Genomic DNA, 24,931 nt, shown 5'->3' with positions numbered 1-24,931 from the left:
TCCATCAGAAGATCAGTCCGAACCGCACCACTGACAGGCTGGCCAGGTGTGGCTGATGCTGCTTCAGGGGATCACAGAGATACCAACAATTCAAATGCAGTATTCAAATGCACAATCATCTCTGCTATTACACATAAGCTGGCTAACATTCAAGCTATTGAGAAAAAGCAGCCATTTGTCTTCCTGGGTCCGCTTTTATGAGCTTCTAAATTACCCACCATCATCCAGAAAGCGATCAAACTGTATTTATGAGTAACGCATAAAATTCAAACAAGACCTTTATTTACATTAGGTTTTCAAGCTCTGGTATTGCAACATACATAACAAAATTTCATACTACGTTTTTATAAGAAATCAGGTTGAAAAACTGATCTACAGAATCAATTTGTCAAAACTGACTAAGCAGAAAATGCATCAGCTCAGTTTCAGAGTACTCTGTCAATTTTATACCGCCTGCTATCACTCGGAGTATTCGCGACGTCATGGTTATAGAAACAGAGTGCTCATGCAGGTTAATTTACAGTGAACTCTCAGAGAGAATGTTTCATTCCTCCTTGTTCAGAAGAGGCCAACGCTCTCCACATTGTCTCACAAAGCTATTAAGGATCCAAATGGGGAGAAAACCCGGTTTATTAGGAAATATTCAACAGAAATGAAACAAGATTTGGCAAGACAGAGTCAGAACTTAAGCTGCTTGATAAACACGATTATAATCTCATTCTGTAGAAAACAAGGTGTACTGTAAAGATTAATCAAGTCATTTTATTCCAATATTAACATTATGCACCAACTGACATGAGTGTCTAGGTAACGTGAAATGTGCTGCCAAGCTGACTTCTGTAATGCACGCGAAGGATAAATGCAACAGTTCTGCTCACTGCCAGAAACAAAAAAATGGCTTCAGGAGCAAATAACACTGATTGATACTGTGCTCAAGCACTACCTAACAAAATCTATTAACCTATGGACGGGGAAAGAAAAAATAAAATCTTTTTTTTTTTAAAGCAGCTTTGTTATCTTACTTGTGACACCTTATTTAAACCCCAAGTATTACCTCTTTCTACCAGCATAAATACGGAGCCTTCTGCACCCTTTATGATGTGGTTACAGACACAAAAATGTTATAGTTGAAAGCAAGAGCTAGGTCAAGGAATTTCAGACTTTGAAATCAGCAAGATACAAAGCTAAAATTCATACGTTCCATTTCAAGTTATGAATACTTTCACTAAAACATAAATATTTTAACATATATTAATTTTCTGACATTCAAAATTGTAAAGTCAATATGGCAGAATTATTGTTAAAAGCACATATTTACAAATATTCTTTTTTCCATACATAAAGTATTTGGCATAATTATAACAATCTTACTGCATACACAACTGTTTGCTTCTTTTTCACATAATGGTACACTCCTTATTAAAATTTACCAATTATGTACAAAAATACTCGAACATTTATTATAGAAAACCTCTATAACCACCCTCAGCAGCTTATAACTACTGAAGGCTTCAGAGAATATAAAAAGTGGTCACTTTCTTCCAGTTAAGCTATCAACAAATTGGACACAGCTAAAATCAACGTGAGCTTCCCAACAAAAGAGGGAGAATATCTTTAGCGGCGTGATTTAAAATGCAGTTCATACATCTGTTCCCAAGCACGTGTTAAACGGTCAGTAAAAGAAAGAGGATACCAAAAATACATACAGAAGGTGCTTTTGTCCCTACGGCTTGGCATGGTGTTAGCTTTCCAGATGCCAGTCACTAAGGTACACCCTAAGGCCAAACACTGCCCTCTGATAGCAGATGATGGTGATGAACTTGACCTAAAAAGCGAACCCCAACTGATGCACTGCTACATACACATCCAAAGAGCCATTTGGAATTTTTGCTAGGTTTATACAAAACTGTTAACGAACTCTGAATTTGCTTTTGAATTACTTTACTGTAATTCATACTGTAATTCATATTCATACTTTATTTGTTTAGTGTATTGCCTTGGCACGACTCGGTGCTAACTCCAGCAATCAAATTAGATGAGTGTGTTTTTTGTACCCATGAAATACAGTGATTGTATTTTAGGGTGATCTCTCAAAAACAGCAGAGGACCTCCACTAGCAATTAAAACAAAAAAAAAAAAAGACACTAACTGGAATAATAAAGGTCGGTTGCACCTCAAAAAGCAAAGGATGCACTGGGTACAGTAAAACACTAATGGCACCAGAATGGTGCTCTACACTGAATGAAATGCAGGCATCTTTCCATCTTAAAAATAACAGCAACCAAGTGTTTGCTTCAAAAATTCCAAAGCACATTCTCGCTCAGCTCTCTGCAGTATAACTTGCATTGTATCCGTTCTTCCACAGACATTTGAAACAACCAACCCATCCACTGCATGGGAGAAACGACTTCCCACCTACTTGCGGAAACAGCTGAGCCTACAGACTGCTCGATTAGACCACGTGCTGCTATTTCTAGCAGTAGAGACCCAGTCAGAATGTTTTGTTTTGTCAGGAGCATTCATCTGGCTCACATGAGAATTGCAGGGTTTAGGTTTAAATTTTTAAATAAAAATAAAGTACAAAGGAAAGCATTTATCAGTATTCATCATCATGACATTAAAAAAGAGTCTCTCATTCATGCTTCCTATAATATCTGGCAACCTAAATTAGTAATTTCATTTTAAAATGTGCAACGTAACATCAATAAGCATTTAAAAGTTACTGAAAGGGAAAGGTGGGCAAAATATTAAAGTGCCTAACTAAACGCATTTTACCATTTTTAAAAAATATTATTCCTTAAATGGTAAAGAATTCCTTGTGATCAGATCCCAGATGGCTCCTCATAGCTGGGACACCTTGCGCGGCAACGGCCTGGGCCGCGGGGCCGGCTCAGTCCTCCTGCTGCTGCTCTCTGCGTTGCTGGGCCGGCCCAGCTGCGGCTTGGGCGGCAGGGCAGGGGGGTCGGTGGGCGGGATGGAGAGGCTGTGAGGTAGAGGGACGGGGCGCTTCAAAGTCCGCTCGTACACGCTGTAAGGCGGCGGGGTTTTGCTTTCCTTCCTCACGGGCTCCTCTGGGACGCTGTAGCTCGGGACCGTCACCGGCGGTTCGCTGCCTTGACTTTCAAAGCCCGATGTCTCCGAGGTGCTGCATCGGCTGAGCGAAGAGATACCGCTGCTGTAGCTCCCTGACAGCACCGGAGAGTTGGATATGAGCCCCGTGGAATGGTACTCCACCGGAGACGGCGTGAATGACTGCACAGACCCCTGCTTAAAAGAAAGGGCGTGAGAAGAAATTAGCGGCACTGAACTGGGCAGGGCACTCCGGTGCTCGGACTGGAAACGCACAGAGGCACTTGCGCAGGTTCTGAAGCTTGGTAAATGTAGCATTGCATCTTGGTTTTAATTAAGATTCAGTAAGAAACCAATAAAAACTCATTTCAGGAGTGCCCAAGTATACCCTAAGCAGTGCTCATGCCAGTAATTCATTTAAGTGAAAGCAAAACTGTATTTAATTGTTGTCTTACTATCTGGAAAAATCTGGAAGCCTTTAAAATGAGCTCTCAGCTTTCCCAGTTCTTTTAAGTGAAATCCATACCCACGCATGGTGTCTGCCTAGTGATGTCCTGCCCTCTAATGCCAAAACACAGGATTTGCATCACCTTCCATGCTGATGCTGCAGTCTCTCCTTCAACATTCATTTTCCAAAGTTTTTCTCACAATTTCAGTGCATGGTCATGCAAAAAAAGCACATTTACATTGTGGAGTTTAACTGCAGCCTAACCCCATCACCCAGGTGATTTTTGGATGCACTGTGCCACTGTGCATGACACAAAACACCATCACAGCTCTGGGGACAAAGGAGGGTGAAGACATGAGGGTGTGTGGGAAGGTGAGAGCCAGGGAGCTGAGGGCTCAGCACCAGCACTGACAAAAAGCAGAGGGCAGGGACAGTAAAGCCACCACGGAGAAGTCCTATTCTAGTGGAACAAGTTCGGCAACTGCTCTAACAGGTTAGAGTACACCTTACAAGTTGGGAAAGTTTGGCAACTTACCTAATTGTGACTAGAGCAATCAGACAACCTAGACTTAACAGTCTCAAGCACAGGCTGAAAAATGGATGGAAAAATCGTATCAAAGAGAAATTCCTGACCGCAATTCTTATTAGACTGCTTGGCATCCAGCTGCTCAGCTTTAGATGAAATTGTGAGCTGTGCAACAAGGGTAGGGAAGGATGGCAGAGGAGCAAAAACGTATAGAGCTGGTTGCACTGACTTCATTCCACTGAGATAATCTCAGATACTAAGACTGGATCCACAGCACACTGAAACCAATGGAAAGATCTTCATTTGCATCAGGTTTTGTACTAGGATGGCAGCATGTAACAGTTGGAACAAAGACTAAAAACTGAGCCATGTGAACAAAGGAAAAACAGAGCAGATTTTCCTGCAACCTCAGTGCATGCTGAAGATATTTCACACATTGTGGAGATGCTGAATATTAAGCATTTGCTTCAGATTCAAACCCTCTGTTTCTAAAGAAGTCGTAACTGCACTCCTATCCACGCAAACATCCAGGGTCAAAGTTTTCAAGTAAATAATGTAATTGGTTCAAGTTCCAAGAGCAGTAGATGCTTGGGTTAAGTGACTATAGATAAAAATTAGGGGCTTGGCTTTTGACATTCAGAACACAAGCAAATACATGTAAATACTGCCTACTTCAATTTAGCAGCTGAGCAGGAGCAAGTACTTCATTCCTGACAGTGCTGCACACTCTGTGTATCATAATGAATAGCAGTCTAGACACCAAAGGAGTCTGGATATTCATGGCTGTCTAGAGTGAAATCCAGCAACTCTCCGAAGTTCCTTTGGCCAGCATTCCTCTACTCTCAAACAGCAATCCAGAGTTTGGCTGTAAAATGCTTAAATTCCATCCAGGCCTTTAGAAGGAAAGGTTAGGACAAGTTTTAAACACCTTAGGAACCATCAATTCAAGAACACAGTCAGAGTTGGTCACCTTTTGTGCAATATTCTAATGCTCTGAAGAGATTCCTAGTAAGAATTTGATCAGAAACTTGGCATCAGCGCTCACTTCAGCACATGTACCATGGTAACGGGACTACAGGACACTTGATAGCAAGCACAATTACTCTCTGTTGAAACTGAGCCACTTTGCAGCCACAAGTGGAAAACTAATAGGTGCGTGGGACAATAAAGAAGAAAATGACTGCAGAATTATGATTAAGAACTTCACGGGGAAAGGAGGTCTTTTGGGGGTGTCACTTCCCTTCTCCTCAGGAGATGTGCACGTTTGCAGCATTTATTATGCACTGAGTACCTGAGGAATCACTTCAGCAGGAATGCTCTCTAACTGAAGCACCAGTCTTGCTCGTTTTGAGTTGCTCTAGGTTGTTGATCCCATATTTCCAACAGCACAACCATCTCAGCTTGCATGCGTTAGCAGAAGTTAACCCTGAGACTAATATGCTGTCCGTCAATAGCAAGGTTTTCTTGGAGAATGCACTGATGCCTTGCAGTGCTGCTGGAAACAAAGATTTCCTGGTCAAGTTTTCTAACCAATAAGCTGTTGCACAACAAATGGGTACCAATATCTTCAAATACACTGAAACAGAAATGAAACCTGCTAAGAGGAATCCTTCTTGCTACAGGTGCCTAACTGTTAGAGAAGAATCGATGTTCATTCACAGCCTCTGCTTAATGTTTCCTACTGACAGGCTTTAAACTATTTCCAGCTTCTCCCCTGGATTCCCTGCAGAGGCAATGAGTATTAAAATTAGTGGAGCAGGGATTACCCTCTGAGACTCCTAACAGAGCAGCTTTGGATGTTGGAGGAGTAAGAGGAATGGGCTGCACAACAGGTTCTCCTTCTGACACTGCTGGAGATGGCATTCTGGACTAAGTAAATCAGATGACACTTCTTACATTTATTTTGTACACTCCATTCTTTCCCCTTACTCAAGAGAGCTTGATTATGCACAGAGGTGAGAAGTCTAATACTGACACTGTGAAGATAAGATTTCTTACCTGCAGTTTTTAAAATCGTCAGATCTGCCGTGATTGTTATGGCTTTTTATTCTTGTGAATGTATTTTGTACAGGCATATAATAATATGTACAAAATATAATAATAATGAATAAAAATGCTAATATAATGGAAGAAGAATATAATATAATCTCAAATAACATATTAAATATATACGATATACCCTACAGCACATACGATCTGTCCCACAAAGGAGGTTGAGTTGCAAAAAGTCAGTACCTTCATTGGTGATCTGCCAGCAGGAGAAGGGGAAACAGAGGCTATGTGTCTTGCTGGTGATGCTGTAAAGTGAGAAAGATTCCAATGCAGTCTTTGTCTTACAGTTTTCATTAAGAAATCTCCGTAAGAGGTAAGAGATCATTCCACCCACAAATATCTCTAGTGCTTTCTGTGTACTTGCTCAGTAGTTGCAAGTAGTCTTAAAAATTCTGTTTCTTTTTTCAGGATTATCTTGCCATACAACAAAATGTAAGAAATTTCTGCAGCCATCTTCCATGACCAATTTTATATCATGAAAATTTGTTTATACCCTATCAAACAATAACAGGATTCAAAGAGAGTGTGCATTTTCTGCTCCCCCTTTTCCCTTTCCTTTTTCCTAAGAAATACATTCCATATTTAATGTCAAATAAGAAAAAATACAATACAAAATGTATTTTGAGGCATAAGGCTGAAACTTCTAAAAGTTTTCGCTCCCTTGAGAACAATTATATTTATAATACTACTTAATCTGTCTGATCTTTACGTGGAAATTAGTCTTTTGAAGGGCAAATTAGTTACAGTAATGGAACTCACATACTTCCATGACTGCTGAGCATTTTCTGGCAAGTAAGATTCTTTTTCATTAACAATAATTTCCAACTGCTAACCTCTAATTATTGTAAGATCAAAAGATTAAATTTGATCATCCACCCTAGTATCAGAATAAAGTGTCTGAAATTCCTCAGTCATTAAGTGAAGAGGCAGAGTACTGAAAAGAGAATGCTACAAATAAGCTTAATGAGAGGAAAATATATGCAGTTCTACAGCCTTCCATGTCAGTAATTGAATAATAAACTAGCCTGCCCAGAAAGTTAAATGTTAGTCAGAGTGGAAAGAATCAAATCCCTCAAGTAAATCATTTTTTGAATGGAGTTTAGACCAAAATGTCCATTAACTCACCCGTCTGTGCAGGTCTTGGTGGTACAGGAGGAGATATAAGCTTCCCACTGTCTGATGTGTTTCTGGCTTCTTTCCCACTGTCCAGGCTCCAGCTGCTGGGAGTGGCATTTACAGCTGGAAGAGAATGGAAAAGCTGACACGGGCATCACCACTTCTAGCTGTCACATTCAGGCTCTCTGACTTGCCTTTCTTTGTTTGGCTACAAATATACAGAATGAAAACTAACTGCATGCCTAGAAAGCTCTCACACTTACATCAGGATTTGAAAGGTTCTTAAATAACGTCTGTCAGTCTCCTGATTTGCCTAACCTATACATTTGGCCCTCCGGTCAGTTTGAGGCTGTACAGCAGTTTGGACTTCAATAACAAGAGCAGCTGAGATAGGGCCCTGCTGCACTGCAAATCCGGCCACAAAAGGAAATAAGCTTGAAGCCTGTTAATATTATCAGTTTATCTTTGTACCAAACCCTTATTTAGAAGTTTCTAGGCAGAGGAGGACAGATTATTCACATTCTGTTTCCATTAACTCATTTTATATACAGAATGGACTAAAGATGGGAACTCGCTGAATTCCAATCAACATCCTTCAGAAAGCCTTCAGTGCTAGCAGGCTTTTGTTGCCAGAACTGAAAGAAGGTGGAAAGAAGGGCACAAAATTGAGAGAGAATGGGGAGAAACAAAAGCGTTTGAAGAAAATCAAATGAATACATTATTATGGATTAGCACAATTTATATACACTGTTTACAGACTGGTTCAGGATCGTGCAAATCAAATATCACCTTGACATGTCTAAAATGGATGTTCTGTTTATCTGTGTTACTTTTTACCAAACACCATGACTTTAACCAAATGATCCCCATAGGGCTGGGAACAGCTTCCGTACTAAAACTAGATCACTACTTGTCTTCATATAGTCACTACTATCAGAAAGAACAAGTCAGACAGAAAGTTAGGGCATTTAACACGAACAGCACACTAACTAAAAATCTGCAGTTTTTCTTACATGTCCTGAGAACAGTGAAGAAGCTGCTTCCAAAAACTAACAAAAAAATGAGACAAGTTAAAAAAAAACAAACACTGGGAGGTGAAGAATTCCTGAGACTTTTAAAACCCCAAACCTTTCACCAAATCCAAAGCTTTTTCAGGAAATAACACGATCATGCCTGGCTTTGACAGTTTCCTTCTCGTTGGCTCATACCGCAAATGTGAGAAGAGACCTACCTGGATGGACTTTGTGCTCATTTACAAAGATTAAATGAAAAGCAAAGTACTGCTGCTAAACACCAAATGACGTTATCAGTTATTGCTATTGCAGCAACACTAAGGTATATCAGAAGGACTGAAAAGGCACTGTGCTACTCTATACAAGACTTAACACAATAAGTACAGTACAAATAACATTTGTTTTATAGCTGTAACAATATTGGTACAGTATAATTGCACGTTAATTGACCCTGAGAACAGCACACAGAATAATCAGTCTATTTTCTAGAGGATCATTTTGCCTTTTTATTGGATTCATGCAATTCATTGTTTGCTTTTCATTGTAAGCTGTCACCTGGCAATGTAGTTTTGCCTTCATCCTAAAAACGACGTGGCACCAGGCCTGGATACTTCAAATTCCTGAATCTATCGAGAAGCTACTTTTTCCTTTCAAGTTACCCAAGCAGTTAGTTTTTTGGACTGCTTATGTCCCTGGGAGATAGTATTTATCTTAACAACTCTACAGTGTACTTGGCTGCACAGGCTTTGACATTTTCACATCATTATATTATTTTACATTTTTCATTATGTGAAAAATTTTACATCAAAGGATGTACAAATTCTTATGCAAATCAGCTCTTAGTGAACAAAATCTGATTCCTAGTCAGTTCTTGTCATAGTTTTGAAATGTTTTTAATTCATCTATTTTATTGTAACCTTAAATCATGGTGCAGCAAAGAGTAGCACTTAACGAAATTATGGAGTATATAATGGATGCATGGCATATAACAAAATACTGGAAAACAACTTTGCAAACAATATTGAATTTCCCCATGTGAAAAATTATAAAAGAAAATACTTTGTTTATTGACATTCATTGATTTCTTATTTACTCAAATTAGGCCAAAGTGTAACCAAAAGCACAGCGAACGTTTGTCAAGGGGATTTGCAGGCAGACAACTTCAGAACTCTGCCCATTTCTTTAGCTTCCTTTTGCCCCAGCCTCAATAAGTTCAACTTCTCTAGGCTTCAGCTTCCCACATTTCTCTCTAACATTTCTAACATCACAGTTGAATGGGGGCAAGGACAGATTTCTCAAGCAGCCTGCTGCAATGTTTTACTGCACTGTCCCTTTCTGCAAACCTTTGGGCCCTTCAGAGCATAACACTCAGTTCAAACAGACCTGCTTTTCCCCTTTTTCGGCAGTGTTTTGAAACTTAGGAATATTAGCATGTTTTATTTGTGAGAGTTGCTCCAACAGAAATGCTTCCGATGTTAATATGTTGGCGCATGACATCAAAGGTGGATATTGGTGGTATGGCTGAACCTTCTCACCAATATCCTATTGCATTTTGTTGCCTTGAGACAGATGGCAGCAGAGGAACACTCTGACAGAATGGTGTCTGCCACTTCTTCATCATCATTGCTGCTGATGGGTTCAAGACTATGACCTCTGGACATGCGCTTTCATCCCCCCCATCCTTTCTCTGTCCCCAGTAGGCTGACATTGGAACTCCTCAAAATAGACCAGTGATCTTTTTTCTGTCTGTCTCTCTGACTCTTGTTCTCTCTGTTTCTCTCAATTTCTCTTGTGGGTGATCTCTTTTCTGTGTCCATCTCTCTGTCTCCTTTGCTCTTTGTCCATTTTCCTCCATTTTCTCTTTCTGTTCTTTTTATCTCATAAAGTTGTTAAGTGATTGCAAGATTTATTTCTCTTTCTTAGAAGTCATAGCTCTTATAAAGTCATTAAGTGATAAACTTGTTAAGTAATCGTGAGACTGATTTTGGTTTCTTAAGGTCGACTAGTTTAGCTCTGCAGTTTAAGATAGATTTTCAGTGTGCCATCTTCTCAAGTCATATCATTTAGCTGTGCAGGTAGAACAGATTTAATTGTTAAAGTGCCAGTATTTCATGTGCCAAAATCCAGGGATAACTGTAGTAAATAGATTCTTCCTAAAACTGATGATTGCATATGGATCTCTGCATGTCATATCTTATGGACAGGACATGACATTGCTGACATTCACTGATGCTTGCTGATCAGTTATGGAGACTTAACAGTGGATGTGAGCACAGTGAGGCGGTGGGTGGTGCGTTTCAGCTGCAGTGACAGCGACATGAAAGACGAGCCACGTTCCAGACAGCTATGCACAGCTGTCACAGCACAGAATGAAGAGCGTCTCTATCAGTTCACCCACATGAATTGGCTAAGGGTGGTGACTGCATTGAAAAACAGTGTTTTGTAGCTGAGAATTTGCTCTATCATATAGCGTTACTGTGCTTTTTGTATCTGTTGTATTTTCCATGGAATTAAATTGAGGCACTACTTTCAGAGAGACCTATGTAATATTTTGAAACTCAGAGATAATGTTATATGCTCAAGACAATGTGCATTATATTTTCGCTGATTAACACAGTTAGTATAGTGCAAAATTTCCACTCACCTTTGTCAGGGCCAGGCAGATTAGAATCACTTCGTGGCAAAGCACCATCTCCAATATGATTAAACAACATTCTCTGTAAATCAAGAACAGAATGGTTTATTCATAACTGCAGTTGTGAGTAACCTTTGAGAGAATAAATATATTTTTGTTATTATCCCTACCACATGGGACTACTTGGAGGTAGAGTGATAAATATCACCTAAGAACATAAATACTTGAATAAAAACACAAAATAAGGTGTATACTAGTCTGAAAACTGTACACACTGAAATCAGTGGGAGGATTATAACATACTGAATTCTGACAGTTTCCTGCTCCCTGAATGACAAAATAAGGCTCACTCCTCAGTCAGGTATCTGACTGAGTTAACCTGACTGAATACTAAACACATGGAGGATCTGATTTGCTATCTTTGAAAAGCATTATGTGTTATTTCCAACACTAACCTCTTTCTACCAGTATTACTCTTGCTTCTCTTCAGGAAAAGACCTGATCAAGTCTCTTCTTTCTTTTTGGGTTGATTTTAAAAAATAATCACAGTAAATTTATGAAATGATTTTATAATTCCACCAATTATTTCTTTTGGCAACATTCAAATAATCAGTGGATCACTATTTTATCTTGACAACAGGAACAAACAAAATATAGTCAATCCTACAAGTAATACAGATGTACATTCCAAAGGAAACAAGAACAGAGTAAACATTATGTTTTTTTTTTTTTTTTTATAAGAAAAAATGAGGCAATATGTGAAATCCAAATCTGTAAATCTCTATTCTCTTATCACCTCCCAGTGTTCACAGAGCCAAGTCATTGAGACATGATGCTATGGTTGCACACAATGGCAAATCCTGCTGCAGAGCAATCATCATGGATCTAACACATTGCAGTTCCGTATTACAGAATGAGGAATAGATACTTAGCCAATCCTACTTGATTTAAAACATCTCATATGAGAATGAGTTGGCAGATTTTGAGTAAACTGGGTTTGCTGTCTGTGCTGTATTAATCATACTGGATCAGGCATCATCTGTTTTCCCAGAGCTACCATTAAACTGAGGTGGCGTAACTACATAATTAGTGATAGAAAATGTGATCATATATTCCTATCTGATCTGGATCAAATGTTCACTGCATAGAGATTCTGTGGATATTAGGTGGGCAAGTGTGGTGATGTTGCTGAAATCTCTTATGTTGTGAAGGTCAAGAGCAGAAGCTGGAAAAGCAACTGAAATTGGGGAAGCTAAAAGAGGCAAAAAGCTTCATGATTTACAGAGACATGAGGACATATTGAAACAATGGAATATAAAACCATACGGAAGAGCAAGAGCAATCACAGGATATTTAATGAAATTCAAAAGAATCAAAAACATGAAAGCCAAAAAGCTCCACTAAGAAGAAGTAAAGCACAAAAACTAAAAGAACCAGTCAACAACAAGAGACATTCACCCTCAGCGTATGGGAGGAGCTAGAGACACACCATACAACTGCTCAGCCAGAGATCAAAAAGCAATCACAAACAGATGGTGACCAAACACAGTTGTACATAGATGACCTTGAGCAGCAATTTCAATGAAGAGATCAGATGAAGTACTGCTGTGGTATGGTTCTATGCAATCCATCAAACTTCCTTAAAAGAGAGAGCTGGATTTGGACTTGAAAAACGTGAATTTTGCCTGTGCATCTCATTCTTCCAGGTTGAAATCTATTGTGAACCTTGCATTCATTAAGCCAAAGACCTTCATAAATGGGTGATCTCTTTCTCGTGACTGCAGTGTGAAGCTCTAACCAAGACTTAAAAAAGTTAACTTGTGTTAGAATAAAAACGGAGAGCATGAGTTAAAACTTGACCATCTAAATTCTGATAAGAGTTCCAAGTATTCTTAGGATGTATCTCCCTACAATTGTTCTTTGAGGATTTCTTTTTCCCATCTTCCTCATGAGGCAGAGAATCAGAACTTGCCTTCTGATCACAGTTCATTTTTAACGCTCAGAAAACAGAGCATCAGAGAAAGAAATTGCACCTTTTCCCAGAAAGATACATCCTCATTCACAGTTATAAGGTAAAACTGTCAGACCTTCTCATCTCTGAAACATGCTTCACTGTACAAGCAAGATAATTTTCTACTTACCCTCTCTTGGGACACTGAGGGTAGAGACAGATTGGGAGATTTTGCTGCCAGGCGAGTCTCTGAGAGCGTGGAGGCTGGGCATACATGCTCCTCAGCCTCCCTTATCGAATCTCGGGTGGAGTGGGAAACAGAAGCCGCATTCCACTTGGCAAAGCAAGAGTTTGCAGTCTGGGAGCAAAAATGGGATAATTTTTCTTTGCGGCAAGCTGTAAAACCGCATTATTTAAAGAACACCTCCTCATCTTTCCTGTATGTTGGTTTGGCTCCACAACTAGTGAGAAAGTGCCCAGCTGATAGACCAGCAAGCAATTACTGACACCTGTTGTTAAGTCTGGCTCAGTTTTAATAATAATTCTTAAGCCCTCAGGTAACAGCAAGAGGACTTCAACAGAAAGGAAGAAAAAGTTAAATCAAGAGTCAATTCAATAACTGAAGAAGAAAGAGACAAGAATACAATAACTACAGAGAAACCAGAAATCCAATTCTAAAATTCAATCAGAATCAAAACTTCTGGTGGAAATGAGAACTACTGCTGAAAAGAGGGCCTTTCACAGGATACTTATGTTTTCTTCTTTCTCAGCTTCAGCAAGATGAGCATAGTGTAATACTGTGGATTGAAACAACATCTATAGAAAAGGAAAACACTTTAGGAAAACAGGTCCATTCAGAAGAAAAGATGAAAAAAGGATTCAAAACTGCCTAGCTTACCAAGACCATTTTGCATTTCAGTAACTAAAAAAGATTCAAATTTTATACAGACCTATGTACCAGTAATTTTAAGATAAGGACTCAACTCATTATTTCCTCTGGAGTAACAAAACATCATTCTTTTCCAAAACTCTGCTGAAAATAGAAATTGCCACATGGAGTGGGTTACAATCTCACAGTGGCTAGGATTATCTATTTCAGAAGAAACTGAGGGAAGTTTCCAGTTTTTCTTCTTCCCCAGATTGAGCAAACACTGCTGTTTCAGTCAATCAGGATATGCAGGTCTTTTTCCAATGAGTAAATATCAAAACTAGATCTCAACCTTAAAAAGGAAGCAGAAATGTAGCCAAATACAGTATATTCTCTTCACATCTCTTTTGTGTGCGTGTGTGCGTGTTAAGAAGCTTTCTGCTTATAGAAACGAAAAAACTGAAAATTAACAGCACTGAGCAGACAGTGAAACTGTCAAAGTTCAACAAGTGCCTTTATCATCTTCTTAACTAGAGTTAAGAAGTTATCTTCCTACCTGTGAGGCTTCCAAAGAAGTAGGGTAGATGGCACTGCAGGGTCGCTCTCTGGGAGACAGGCAAGAGTTTTCTCGGGAATGCTTATGTTTGTCAGACAACAGAGGAGAGGCTAGAACACAAATGTGTCAAGTGATTTCACAATGAAATTCAGTCATCTCAATTCTATAAGACTATTTATGACAAAGAAATCCTCAGCCACTACTAATGCTCATTCTCAAAAAAAAAAAAAAAGAAAGAAAAGGAAAAAAAAGGCCAAATTTGATGTCTGGTGACATTGTGCAAAAATTATTTAAGGATTCAGCTGTGAAACAGATCAAGAATCATTTAATTCAGTTTACCACAGGAGGACTGACCTCTTGCACTGGATGGAGCAGAACTGGTCACATTAGGTGAAGCAGAATGAGTAGAGCTCAAGCTTGAGGTAGATGGACTTGGCTGTGTATGGAAAAGATAGTGTTGTTACCACATCATACTTATTAGTTTGGAAAGAAAAATTTTTAATGTATTTCACCCAAACTTTTTTTTATTGTAAAATAAATAACTAATAATTTGTTATTGATTTTTCAGCAAAACAGTGTAAAGAATATTAATGTAACTAGACAAAAAGCTTTAGTACAGTATCAAATAAGTAGAAATACAACCAATATATTAACATAACTACATCAGTGTGATTACTGAATAGAAAAGTCTGGATAAAGTCAGATAATTTTGCATAGCACATTGAATTTGTCAAAAATTCTTACTCGAAGTTTGAAAGAAACTGTTATATAAAAATTGTTCTTTGTAAGTCAAGGAGACTAACAGCCCGTTTAAATATTTGTTTTTAAAACGTATCAGCAATAACTTCTAGATTTCTGAATGAACTAATAGAAACATCAATTTAGTAAATAACTTCACAAGAAAAAGAAAAGGAGTTTGAAGAATGACAATAATTTGTACCTGCATGTTAAAAACTTCATCAGAACTTTCTGACTGCCCAGTGATATTGCTGACTTCGGCAGAAGCTTGGGATGACAGTGATGAGGACGAATACCGATTGACAGCTGGGTAACTCAAAGGACTATTTTAAAAATAATGAAACACAAAATGATTTACTCTAGTTGTCAGTTATAATTTTTCATGTGAAAACAATACATGCTATTAATCTCCACAATTTAATCTAAATTTTCTAAAGAGGAAGAAGAGGGAAAAGAGAGACAGAAGCAGCTATTCATACCTGAAGATACTTCAGACTGACCTTAGAGAAAGCACACACACAGTAAAAGTATTCTTTGGATCATCTTCCACGAGTAATAAAATCTATCAATTTCTAGTAATTTAACTTGCCTGCGTCGCGGTATTACCCGAGCACCATCTGGACTCATAGAAACAGGTACTGAGTTTCGACACACACGAGGACTTCCATTTGGAAAATGGATAGGGCTAGCTTGTACACAGGCAGAATATTCCTGCAAGTTGTTAAAAGAAGATTAATTGAAATGAACATTTAATTGAGTAGTTATATCTGCATTTTATCCTGCCAAGAAGGACTTGAGGGGCCTGGTGGGTGAGAAGCTGTACGTGAGCCAGCTGTGTGCTCTTGCAGCTCAGAGGGACAACCGTATCAAATGATAAAGGGGTGACCAAGGGAGGTGACTGTCCCCTTCTGCTCTGCCCTCATGAAGTCCCAACAGGAGTACTGCTTTCAGGACCTTCAGCACAAGAAAGGCAGAGGCCACGAAGATGATCAGAGGGCTGGAGCACCTCTCCAGAAGAAAGGTTGAGGGAGCTGGGCTTGTTCAGTCTGGAGAAAAGAAGACTCCAGGGAGACCTCACTGTGGCCTTCCAGGACTTAGAGGGAGCTTATAAGCACAAAGGAGGCCAACTTTTTACATCTAATAGTAAACAGGTCTAATAGTAACAGGACAAGGGAGATTTAGGTTAGGTGTTAGGAAGAAATTCTTCAGAGTGTTTGGAACTGGGTGGTTTTTGAGGTTCCTTCCAATCCAAACCATTCTTTTAGATTAGCCTCATCAGTAGAAAAAATATATTTTAATTTTTTGCTGATGATACTTTCCCTGTAGTCAAACATGATTATCTAGCTGTAGGTGCCCCTGTTCAATGCAGTGGAGTTAGACTAGATGACCTATAATGGTCCCTTCTAATTCTAAGGATTCTATGATTCTATGATTTTTCTCTGCACTGCATGGAAAGTTAATTAACTTTCCCTATGCTCTGTGATACTGTAATTCTGTAAGATGTAATGTGAACAAATAACCAAAAGATGTCACTATTTGTTGCTTAGAAAAATTAACCACTGTTACCGTGGTGTCTTCTGGTTCATCTGTGCACCTGCTCATATACCTGTATTCCCAAGCTAGACTTCATCACAAAGAACTGATCCACCAGCTTTTTGTGCAAAGGCCTCATGTCCTGGGGTACAAACTTCTCATGCACAGCTAAGCCAAACTCCAGAATTTGTGCCTGTAGGAGAGTCCGGAGGAAAAAGAAGAAAAAAATACATTTTAGATCTCTTTTCTTTACACTTCTAACTTTGAACAATCCAGAAAGTATCTTAGGAATCCAAACAAACAACAACAACAAAAACACAACTAAAATGCATATTAAAATAATTTGTTTGCATGCCTGAGAGACCTGTAATCAAAGCAGATCTAAAAGTCTGAGACCAAAATCAGTGATGCACAAGAGGATTTATGGTACTTCTTATTTTACTTGGGCAACCCTGCACACAGCAGGGGATTGGATGTTTCTATGATTATATGAATTGATAACCTCTGAATTATAAATTAAAAGAGTTAGCGATATTAACCTGTAAATTCAAAAACACTGTAATGTAACATTAATATATATTACCTAATTTAAAATGAGCTTAGTGAGTTTGTTTTTGTTTATACTATGAATATCTGTGCCTTTAGCTGATCTGACCAAAAGATATCACTATACTGACAAAAAAAAAAAAAAGGAATTTCCATCTTGCCAAATTCCAATATTCTAAACTTTTTATCCTAATCTGGCAAGAAAGCTTGAAATTTCAACATGCTGCATAGAGTACAGATAGGTAGAAGTCAGTTAAAAGAGCTGAAATGGTATGATAAATTGATCAGAATAATTTGTTTCAGCATTTCCAGCCTTCTTATGCATAACTCCCCTCTTGGATAATCTGCCAGTAATCTGTATACTTAAACTGAATTACAATGGTTAGGTCTCTACATCCTGACATTTTCTGAGGGATAGGGAAGATGGAAACATTCTCCTTTCATGTCTCCCAGTGAAAAATTCTAAATCTTTTCCTTTGGTTTATTTATTGTCTCTTAAAAAGAGACTATTTTAAGTTTAATCATTTGGCTTATTGCATGAGCAAATCAATATCTAGGGATAATTTTATAATCATCTTGCTTTGCTGAAACAAATGTAAACAAAGAGTAAAATAAATAATAATTAAGAAACCCAGTGACTGTTTTATAACATAATCAAATTCTAGAACCTGAGACTTCCATCAATTCATACACAGTTCATTTATTTTTAATTTCACAAATTTTGGTAGCAAATTCTACAGGAATATTCATAATGACAGGACTACAATAAATAGGGAAATGAAGAAATAACAGAATAATTATTTAGTGCATAAAAATTCAATTCTGTGATTAAATCACCTGGTGTTTATTTTAGTGCCTAACCAGACAGGCAATTGTTATTAGTGCTATTAGATATCTTCCACCATGTGTGTGTGTGTATTCTCATATACTAAACACTACAGTAAAAATGATGTTTGTTCTGTCCTTGTGGTAAAATGCAATGTACAAATATTTGTTTAAGCCAAACCATTTGCTGAGAATACTGTTTATTCTGCAGTAGCACTAAAACACATTGTGCAAATATTTGCACATGATCAGCACTGTACAAAAATTTGCCTCTTGTTCAACTCTTAATTTATAATAGTTTGATGTGCTTAAGAGGGACAGAAGGAACTAGGGAGAATATATTAACATGATCTGGAAACATGCTCATATACGAAGCTGCTGTCTATTTGCAAACTAAATCAGAAAATACTGAAGACCACTAAGCAGTTAGTAACCTGTGCAGCTTGATCTAGCATGCTTACTTTGGCAGGGGGTTGGACTCTATGATCTCTGGAGATCCCTTCCAACCCCTACAATTCTGTGATTCTGTAACCTCTGAAATTTTGTACTTTATTTTGGGACGCATCATTTCAGCTAGAAATCCTAGCCAGGATTTTTCCCCACTTTACCTGCTCAAGCATCAGCTCCCTCAGGCGTGTAATCTTCTCTCCATCTTCTGGATGGTTCAAAACATATTCTTTGACAAAGAATGCCTAAAGGAAAACAACAACAACAAAAAAAGAAAAACAAACAAACAAAAAAAATCACAAAATAACAAAGCCAGTAGAAACAAATCTAGTTTGTTAGGTTTTTTTGTTTGTTTTTGGTTTTTTTAACCAACAGTTTCTTCATTGTATTTTTGAAACAAAAGCTCTTTTTGCAAAGCTAAACAAGTAATTTTTCATTTCTGCATTGGTGGAGAGTATGAATAAATAAAATGGAGCCCTTCTTGAAGTGGAATTCAACCAGTTGTTCAATATCCTGGACATATCCTGAATCAAATCTGGAAACTGGCAAATCACAGACGCAATGAAGTAAAGGTCAACTTAAATAAATATCTCTCTCCCATTGATTGTGAACTAGGAGTTTCAAATAATTGCAGAGAATTAGACCAGAAGCCTTTTCATACTAGGAGGTTTGCTATCGTTTAAATACGAAGATACCATAAGGACAGCATGGAATTGTAAGCTACTATATGTATCAAAACCGTGCCAGCATTGTGAGAGCGTTTCTCACAGTATCTTACACACTCTTATAATTAATATTTGAAAGAACTCATGATGACATTGATTTCAGAAAGCCACACTTTTTCACTACAGGAGTATCTGACAAACAATACTTGAATGTGTTACATGACTTTCCATCCCACTTCTAGTGCTCTAATACCCTGTCATAATACCCTGAAGTCATTTTTATCTGCCAGCCATGGCCTGGATGTAGCAGTCACTTTTTGTTCATACCTGCATCTTAGTATGGCACCTATCCTATCCCACAAGAGGACTGTACTAAATTCACCATTCTGCTTAGCTCTATTCTATATAGAAAATGCCCAGCAGCTCATTTGAGAGATTTACAGACCATCTCAGATGTGCATTTGTCACAGAAGATCTCCGTTTACATACACAGTTTTCTCTCCATAGAGTTGAGAGGATAATAGTGGCTGCTTTATGCTGTGTTTCCCACTTGTCTTAGTGATTCACTCACATAGCCCTTACAAGGCCCTCCAACCAACTTCAGCTATTAAAATTTTTGCTGTGCATAATCATTTGTAAATATAAGCAACAGTGGAGCTGGAGATTAATATACCCCTTTCTCTGACAGTTCCAAAATTTCATGCTGTGGCAACTCATGAGACCTGTCTAGAAAATGCTGATACTGTAGCAAAGAATATTTATTTTACATAGCTTTCTCACTGCAGATAAGTCAGTATGAATTCTTATAGGTTTAAATGGCAAAAAGGAGCCCTCTGATACTGCTTGCTAAATTCTCAAATCCCAAGCTTCTGACAGCTGGTTTTTTTCCCCCTCATCTAAAAATCTTGATGTGTTTTCAATATTGAGCAGGTGGTGTCCCAGTAGTTTTGGGCTGAGATTTATACAGAACTGCAAGAACTGTAGTATGAGTCAGAGACGTAATAATTTAAGCAAAATCCCCAGTATTTTATGAGGAAAAAAATAATCAGAATTCAATTAAATCTATTAAGTCTTGGAGCCTGTGGTTTCCAATAATTAAACATGAAAGTGCTTCTACTCAGTTCCAAGCAGATGCAAAGTAATTAAAAGAAAAATACGTTGTAGCACAAAGTGCAATGTAAGAGGTGTTATTTAATGAGCACAAAACACACTTCATGCTTTTTAGCATACAGCTCCCAGAAAGAAACTGCATAAGAGCTATCACTTCTCTAGATTTTCCTAGGATGTATTTCTGTACTAAAAGCAGTGAATGAAAGGGTAGCTCTAACAGACGTAATATCAGCCAAATTACTGCGCAGTTAGAGACAACCCCTTTTTATTAGCAGGAGAAAAAATGGGGAAGAAAAAAAGCAGAATCAAGAAGGTAGCAGTTGACCAAAAGGGATTATTTGCTGGATCTTTTACTTTTTAAAGCTGGGGAAGTTGCCAAAAGGGAAATAAAGGGAAATAAAGTAAAGACATGGTCGTACCTACCTCTTGACCACATGCTTGGTGAAACATGTATGTTGTAATGTCCTATCTTAGATATACAGCCAAAGAGAGAGAGAAGAGGGGGGTACAGGACAAAGGGGAATAAGCTACAAATTAAGACTATCTAGGAGAAAAATTGTAGCTAAGAACAGTAAAAAGAATGGAATGAGCTAGAACCTTCAATAAGCTCACGAACAATGGAGAACTATGCAGAGACGCATAGCCAGCTCAGATGAAATTTGTCTATACTGCTAATTCAAACTGTCAAACTATGTCAGACACAGCTCTGGCATGTCTATATTGCTCCAGCAACTCCATCTGTGGTGCTCTGTTTTGCTAAATAAGCTTTGTTGTCCCTTTTCTTTAAATGCAGGTGGGAGACACCAAACATAGCATTGCTTTACCTTAGCCCCACAGCTTTCATAAATGCTGCAGTATGAATGACAGTTTCTAAGACTATAGCAGAATGAATCTCTTGTAGTTTAACTTAAATGCAGCTTTATCAAATTTACCTCTGTTGAATGAACAACAAATTTTACAGCCTTTAAGACAAGTGGGTGGTTATTCAACTTCAAATTTTCAGTGGAAAAGGCACAAGTAGCTAATTCAAGTGTTTCAAACGACCACTGTGAAAAACTGTGAGATCAAGCCAGGCTGAGAAAAATAGCCCTCCTTTCTTTTTATTGCTATTTCAAAATCTCTCATAAATTTGTGAAAATACACCATCCCCAAAATTTAAGCTTTTCTTAAGATGATTCAGAGATTATAATAACCAGGCACAGCTTCTGGGGACAAATCTAGCACTGAGATAGAAGTTTGGATATTTTACAAGTATATAGCAGTTACAGCTCACTAGATTTTTCTAGAAAACAGTTCTCTAGAATATGGAGAGGCAGAAGAATAAGGATATAGAAAAATGATTACATAAGATAAATATATTTGTTGTTATGAACTATTTGTCTTAAATCAGAACATCATCTCACAAAAGGAAATGTGCTGGTCAGCCAGAAATATCTCCTTACTTGGGGTGGGGTGTACATATTACAGCAATATAGTTAGAACTGACTACTTTTTAAGAAAGATAACGATAAAGAAAAGCACTAACCACTAAAGAATACAAGGTGAATGTTAATGTTCTCATCACTGGAGTGTATTTATGACATTATCTGCAGCAAAACAGTTGTTCCCATAAAGCTATATATATTTAACATCAGCTCACACCTAATATATAACTGCCATTAAATGTATAATTTATAATAGTTTCTATCCTCAATTCATACAGAATTTATCAGTTCAGAGAAATAATTAGAAAGAAACAGTCTTGTAAAAGAATTTTTATAAACACAAAATAAATTGCTCACCTCTTGGTATCTAGTAACACCACCATTAACTGCTGCATCAATGACCCCATTTAGACACATTGTGAGAGGGTTAATGTTTTGCATCTGTCGAGTTTGACACTGACTGATCAGTGTTCTCAGTTGCTGGTTCTTATTTTCTAAGACTTCGATGGCATTCTCAAGGGGACTCATTTCCACCTGAAAGGGGAGTGAGGAAAATCAGTTAAAAAATGAATGATATTAAAGGTAATTCTTTTGTTGAATTCTAAACCTGAAAATAACATTATTCTATGTTGTAGTGTAATGTGACAGAAAGATTTGTTTTTCAACAAAACAAATATCTGGAAAGGGAAACATCACGTAATCAAGGGCCAAAGCAAAGAACTCTCTCTAGCAGGTTAATTATCTGACCCTGGGAGATTGCTCAGCATCTGCTACAAAACACATACTTCAGCATGGTGAAACTTGGGGTTTAGAAGGTTTTGTGAATTGTCCTTGGTAACTCTCCTTAATTAGGGGGGAGGTCAGAGAATGCTTCATTGCACTTAAGGACACAGAGCAAAGCTTAAGCATGGGTGAGCTAATTCCCATACCCGACGTATAATATAGTCAACAGTAGATGGTATGGATGAGAAGTTGGAATACAGGCTTTGATGATAATCGAGTTACAGTCAAGGGCAATCACTGAACAGGATGTGCCTGTCTTCCAGAGAAGCTCTACTCACTGTTGGCATGAACTGCAGGAAAAGCAAAAAGCAGAGAGATGGGAAGAGGGCCTGTAGTTGGCATAACTTACCAAAACATTTAAGCACAAATATGAGTCGTGATCTAGTACATGCCCAGAAAAAAATATGAGAACTAGCTGTAGGAAATGGTGACTATAATGGTAATAAAGTAACTGAGGTGGTTCTTCTATATTCCAATTTCCATGTAATCATTAATTTGAGGTCATATGTAAGGTCTTTGTGGAAGTCAACTAACAAAATTTTGTGTTGCACTTTTTTTAAAAAAATTTTTAACTAAATTACATTTTTTTGTTTTCTGCAAGACAGTCCAGTTTTACAACAGTAACCCTATAATTAATGGGAATTTTGTTAAGAATAGCTTTAATAGGAAGGGGAAAAAATTACAGATGTTATGTTCTCTGGCTCAACAACTGACCAATTTTTTCAGAGATTTTTAGAGTATGAGCACTCCTTAGAATACATTTGGAAAGTATTTAAGGATTTTCTAAGAAATAAAACAAGGCATGAGAAGAAATTACAGTGTGTCAGTAAAAGATTGCTACATTAGACCCTATTCCCACAAGATCTGCGTAGGCATGCTTCCATGGCCATGCTGAGAAGTGACAGTTTCAACAGAGCTCTAGGTAGAAACAGAGATATACCCACATGGCATTTATTACAGTACAGAGAATGGTAAATACTTACATTTCAGGAATGCTCAAAGACACATTAAACTACAGATATTCTAAGTATTAAATTTTATGCCAAAAGAAGTAATTTGTTCACAATAAGCGTTGCCTTTTACTGAGTTCTGGCTGCCCGTTATTGTTCATGGCTTCTTTTTTTCCTCACCTGTTTGAATGAACCATAAATCTGGTTTCCTTGTAATATTTTATGGGATAAGAGAAACTGGACAACTCAAAATACTTTGTAAATAGTTTTGTTGTAGTCAGCTTCAAAACATGCACAAATAAATTACGTCTGGACAATTGATCTTAAGGTTTTCCAATAAGGTATGGATGCAGAACTAAAGCAACACAATACACATTGCAATCAGTCTTATACTCACTACTTCACGTTTTTCCACTTCAAACCAACGAGAGATTCCAGGTAAACTTTGCACCAAGATCAGTGTAGTTCTCTCCACCCACAGGCTCTACAATATACAAAATCAATTTATTTCCATAATTTACCTCTAGAAGTTTAGTGACTATTCCCAGTTTTCTTTGTAAATACATCCACTTAACAAACAGCATACATAAAGAGAAAAAAAAGTACTAATATCCAGGAATCTATTGAAATGTCCATCCCAAAAGCTAATGATTTTCACATTGCTCAGAACTTTCTCAACTAAGCAGTAATTTCTGCCACTTCCCTACTCTTACACACATGGTATTATTCTATATTATTATCTCTGAGACAAGCTGTAAGTTCAAAGGTAGTTTTTAGTTTTAGTCACAGGAATGGAACATTATGCTATATCTTAGCCAAAACTGTCTTTCCTCTGCTCTCAGTAGAGGGAATTTGTGGTAACGCTATCTATACCACAGAAGATTAACTTAGCAATGTTTACCTGTCTGCCTTATAGGCTTCTCTGGAGAAGGCTGCTCTCCTCTCTGCAGTTCTGCCTTCGATGTATCATCAAAGTAAAAAAAAAAAAACAGGTATTTTTTGCTCCCCTATCATCAGCTCCTATATAACTATTACAGGAATGTTAACTAAAATGAAGAGTAAAAGAGTCAAATTTGACCTACTGTTTCCTTTAGAGAATTTGTCAGAACACACTCAGTTTAATAACACAACTGTAACTGATGTTTCAAATAAATCCTTAGGTCTAGTAGTTTGGGAAAGTGCATGGTACTCTACCTTGAATTCATTCTCCTTGTCCTTGGTACCTTTGTGAAACGGCCTGTCATATCGGAATCGCCAGATGTGATTTACTTTGTAAAAACTCTTGATGTTATCTGGAATGCCATCTCTCTGCAGGACTTCTTGATTTTCTGGGATTGGTGTCACAGCATAGATCTGCAAGTCTGCATATAAAGAGTTAAGGCTATTCCACGTCACTGAAATTAGCAAAGCACATTGCCTCCTGAGATATGACAGAATAAAAATTGTTTTCAAAGTCTGTATCATTAAATGCTTCTAGAATACCAATGGCTTAGGAAATGAACTTCAGACACTTTTTGGTTATTTGGGATTTCTTTGTATTATTTTTTGTTGAAATCTCTTATTTAAAAAAGAAAAAAAAAGAAAGAAATAGAGCTACTTACATGGAATAGTACGTGGAATAAAAGGATTTAATTAAATATATACTTATATACTGGATGTCATGCCATGCCAGCATT

At 37.7% G+C, this 24,931-nt stretch overlaps 1 protein-coding gene across 3 annotated transcripts in view; it reads right to left on the bottom strand.

The window, feature by feature from the left end:
* Positions 1–260: 260 nt before the first annotated feature.
* The window catches only part of DOCK4 (dedicator of cytokinesis 4), a 238,527-nt gene continuing 213,856 nt past the window's right edge, over positions 261–24,931 (bottom strand). Inside the window, exons 41-54 of one of the 3 annotated variants that reach the window (XM_090137617.1) lie at positions 24,450–24,616; positions 23,653–23,739; positions 21,880–22,056; positions 18,485–18,568; positions 16,579–16,698; positions 15,562–15,683; positions 15,175–15,295; positions 14,589–14,670; positions 14,235–14,344; positions 13,001–13,168; positions 10,869–10,941; positions 7,221–7,334; positions 6,279–6,340; positions 261–3,264 (exon numbers count right to left, since the gene is read on the bottom strand). In XM_090137617.1, coding sequence (XP_089993743.1) covers positions 2,842–3,264; positions 6,279–6,340; positions 7,221–7,334; positions 10,869–10,941; positions 13,001–13,168; positions 14,235–14,344; positions 14,589–14,670; positions 15,175–15,295; positions 15,562–15,683; positions 16,579–16,698; positions 18,485–18,568; positions 21,880–22,056; positions 23,653–23,739; positions 24,450–24,616 — 1,910 coding nt within the window. In that variant the 3' untranslated portion in view covers positions 261–2,841. Of the gene's footprint in view, positions 3,268–6,278; positions 6,341–7,220; positions 7,335–10,868; positions 10,942–13,000; positions 13,169–14,234; positions 14,345–14,588; positions 14,671–15,174; positions 15,296–15,561; positions 15,684–16,578; positions 16,699–18,484; positions 18,569–21,879; positions 22,057–23,652; positions 23,740–24,449; positions 24,617–24,931 lie in introns of all 3 variants that reach the window. The other 2 variants (XM_090137623.1, XM_090137630.1) reach the window with 2 other exon arrangements.

Source organism: Phasianus colchicus, chromosome 1 (genome assembly GCF_987193195.1).
Source record: "Phasianus colchicus chromosome 1, bPhaCol1.hap1.1, whole genome shotgun sequence".
Taxonomy (NCBI): Eukaryota; Metazoa; Chordata; class Aves; order Galliformes; family Phasianidae; genus Phasianus; species Phasianus colchicus.
Note: the sequence above shows the minus strand (reverse complement) of the source record. Positions and strands in the feature narration are given on the sequence as shown.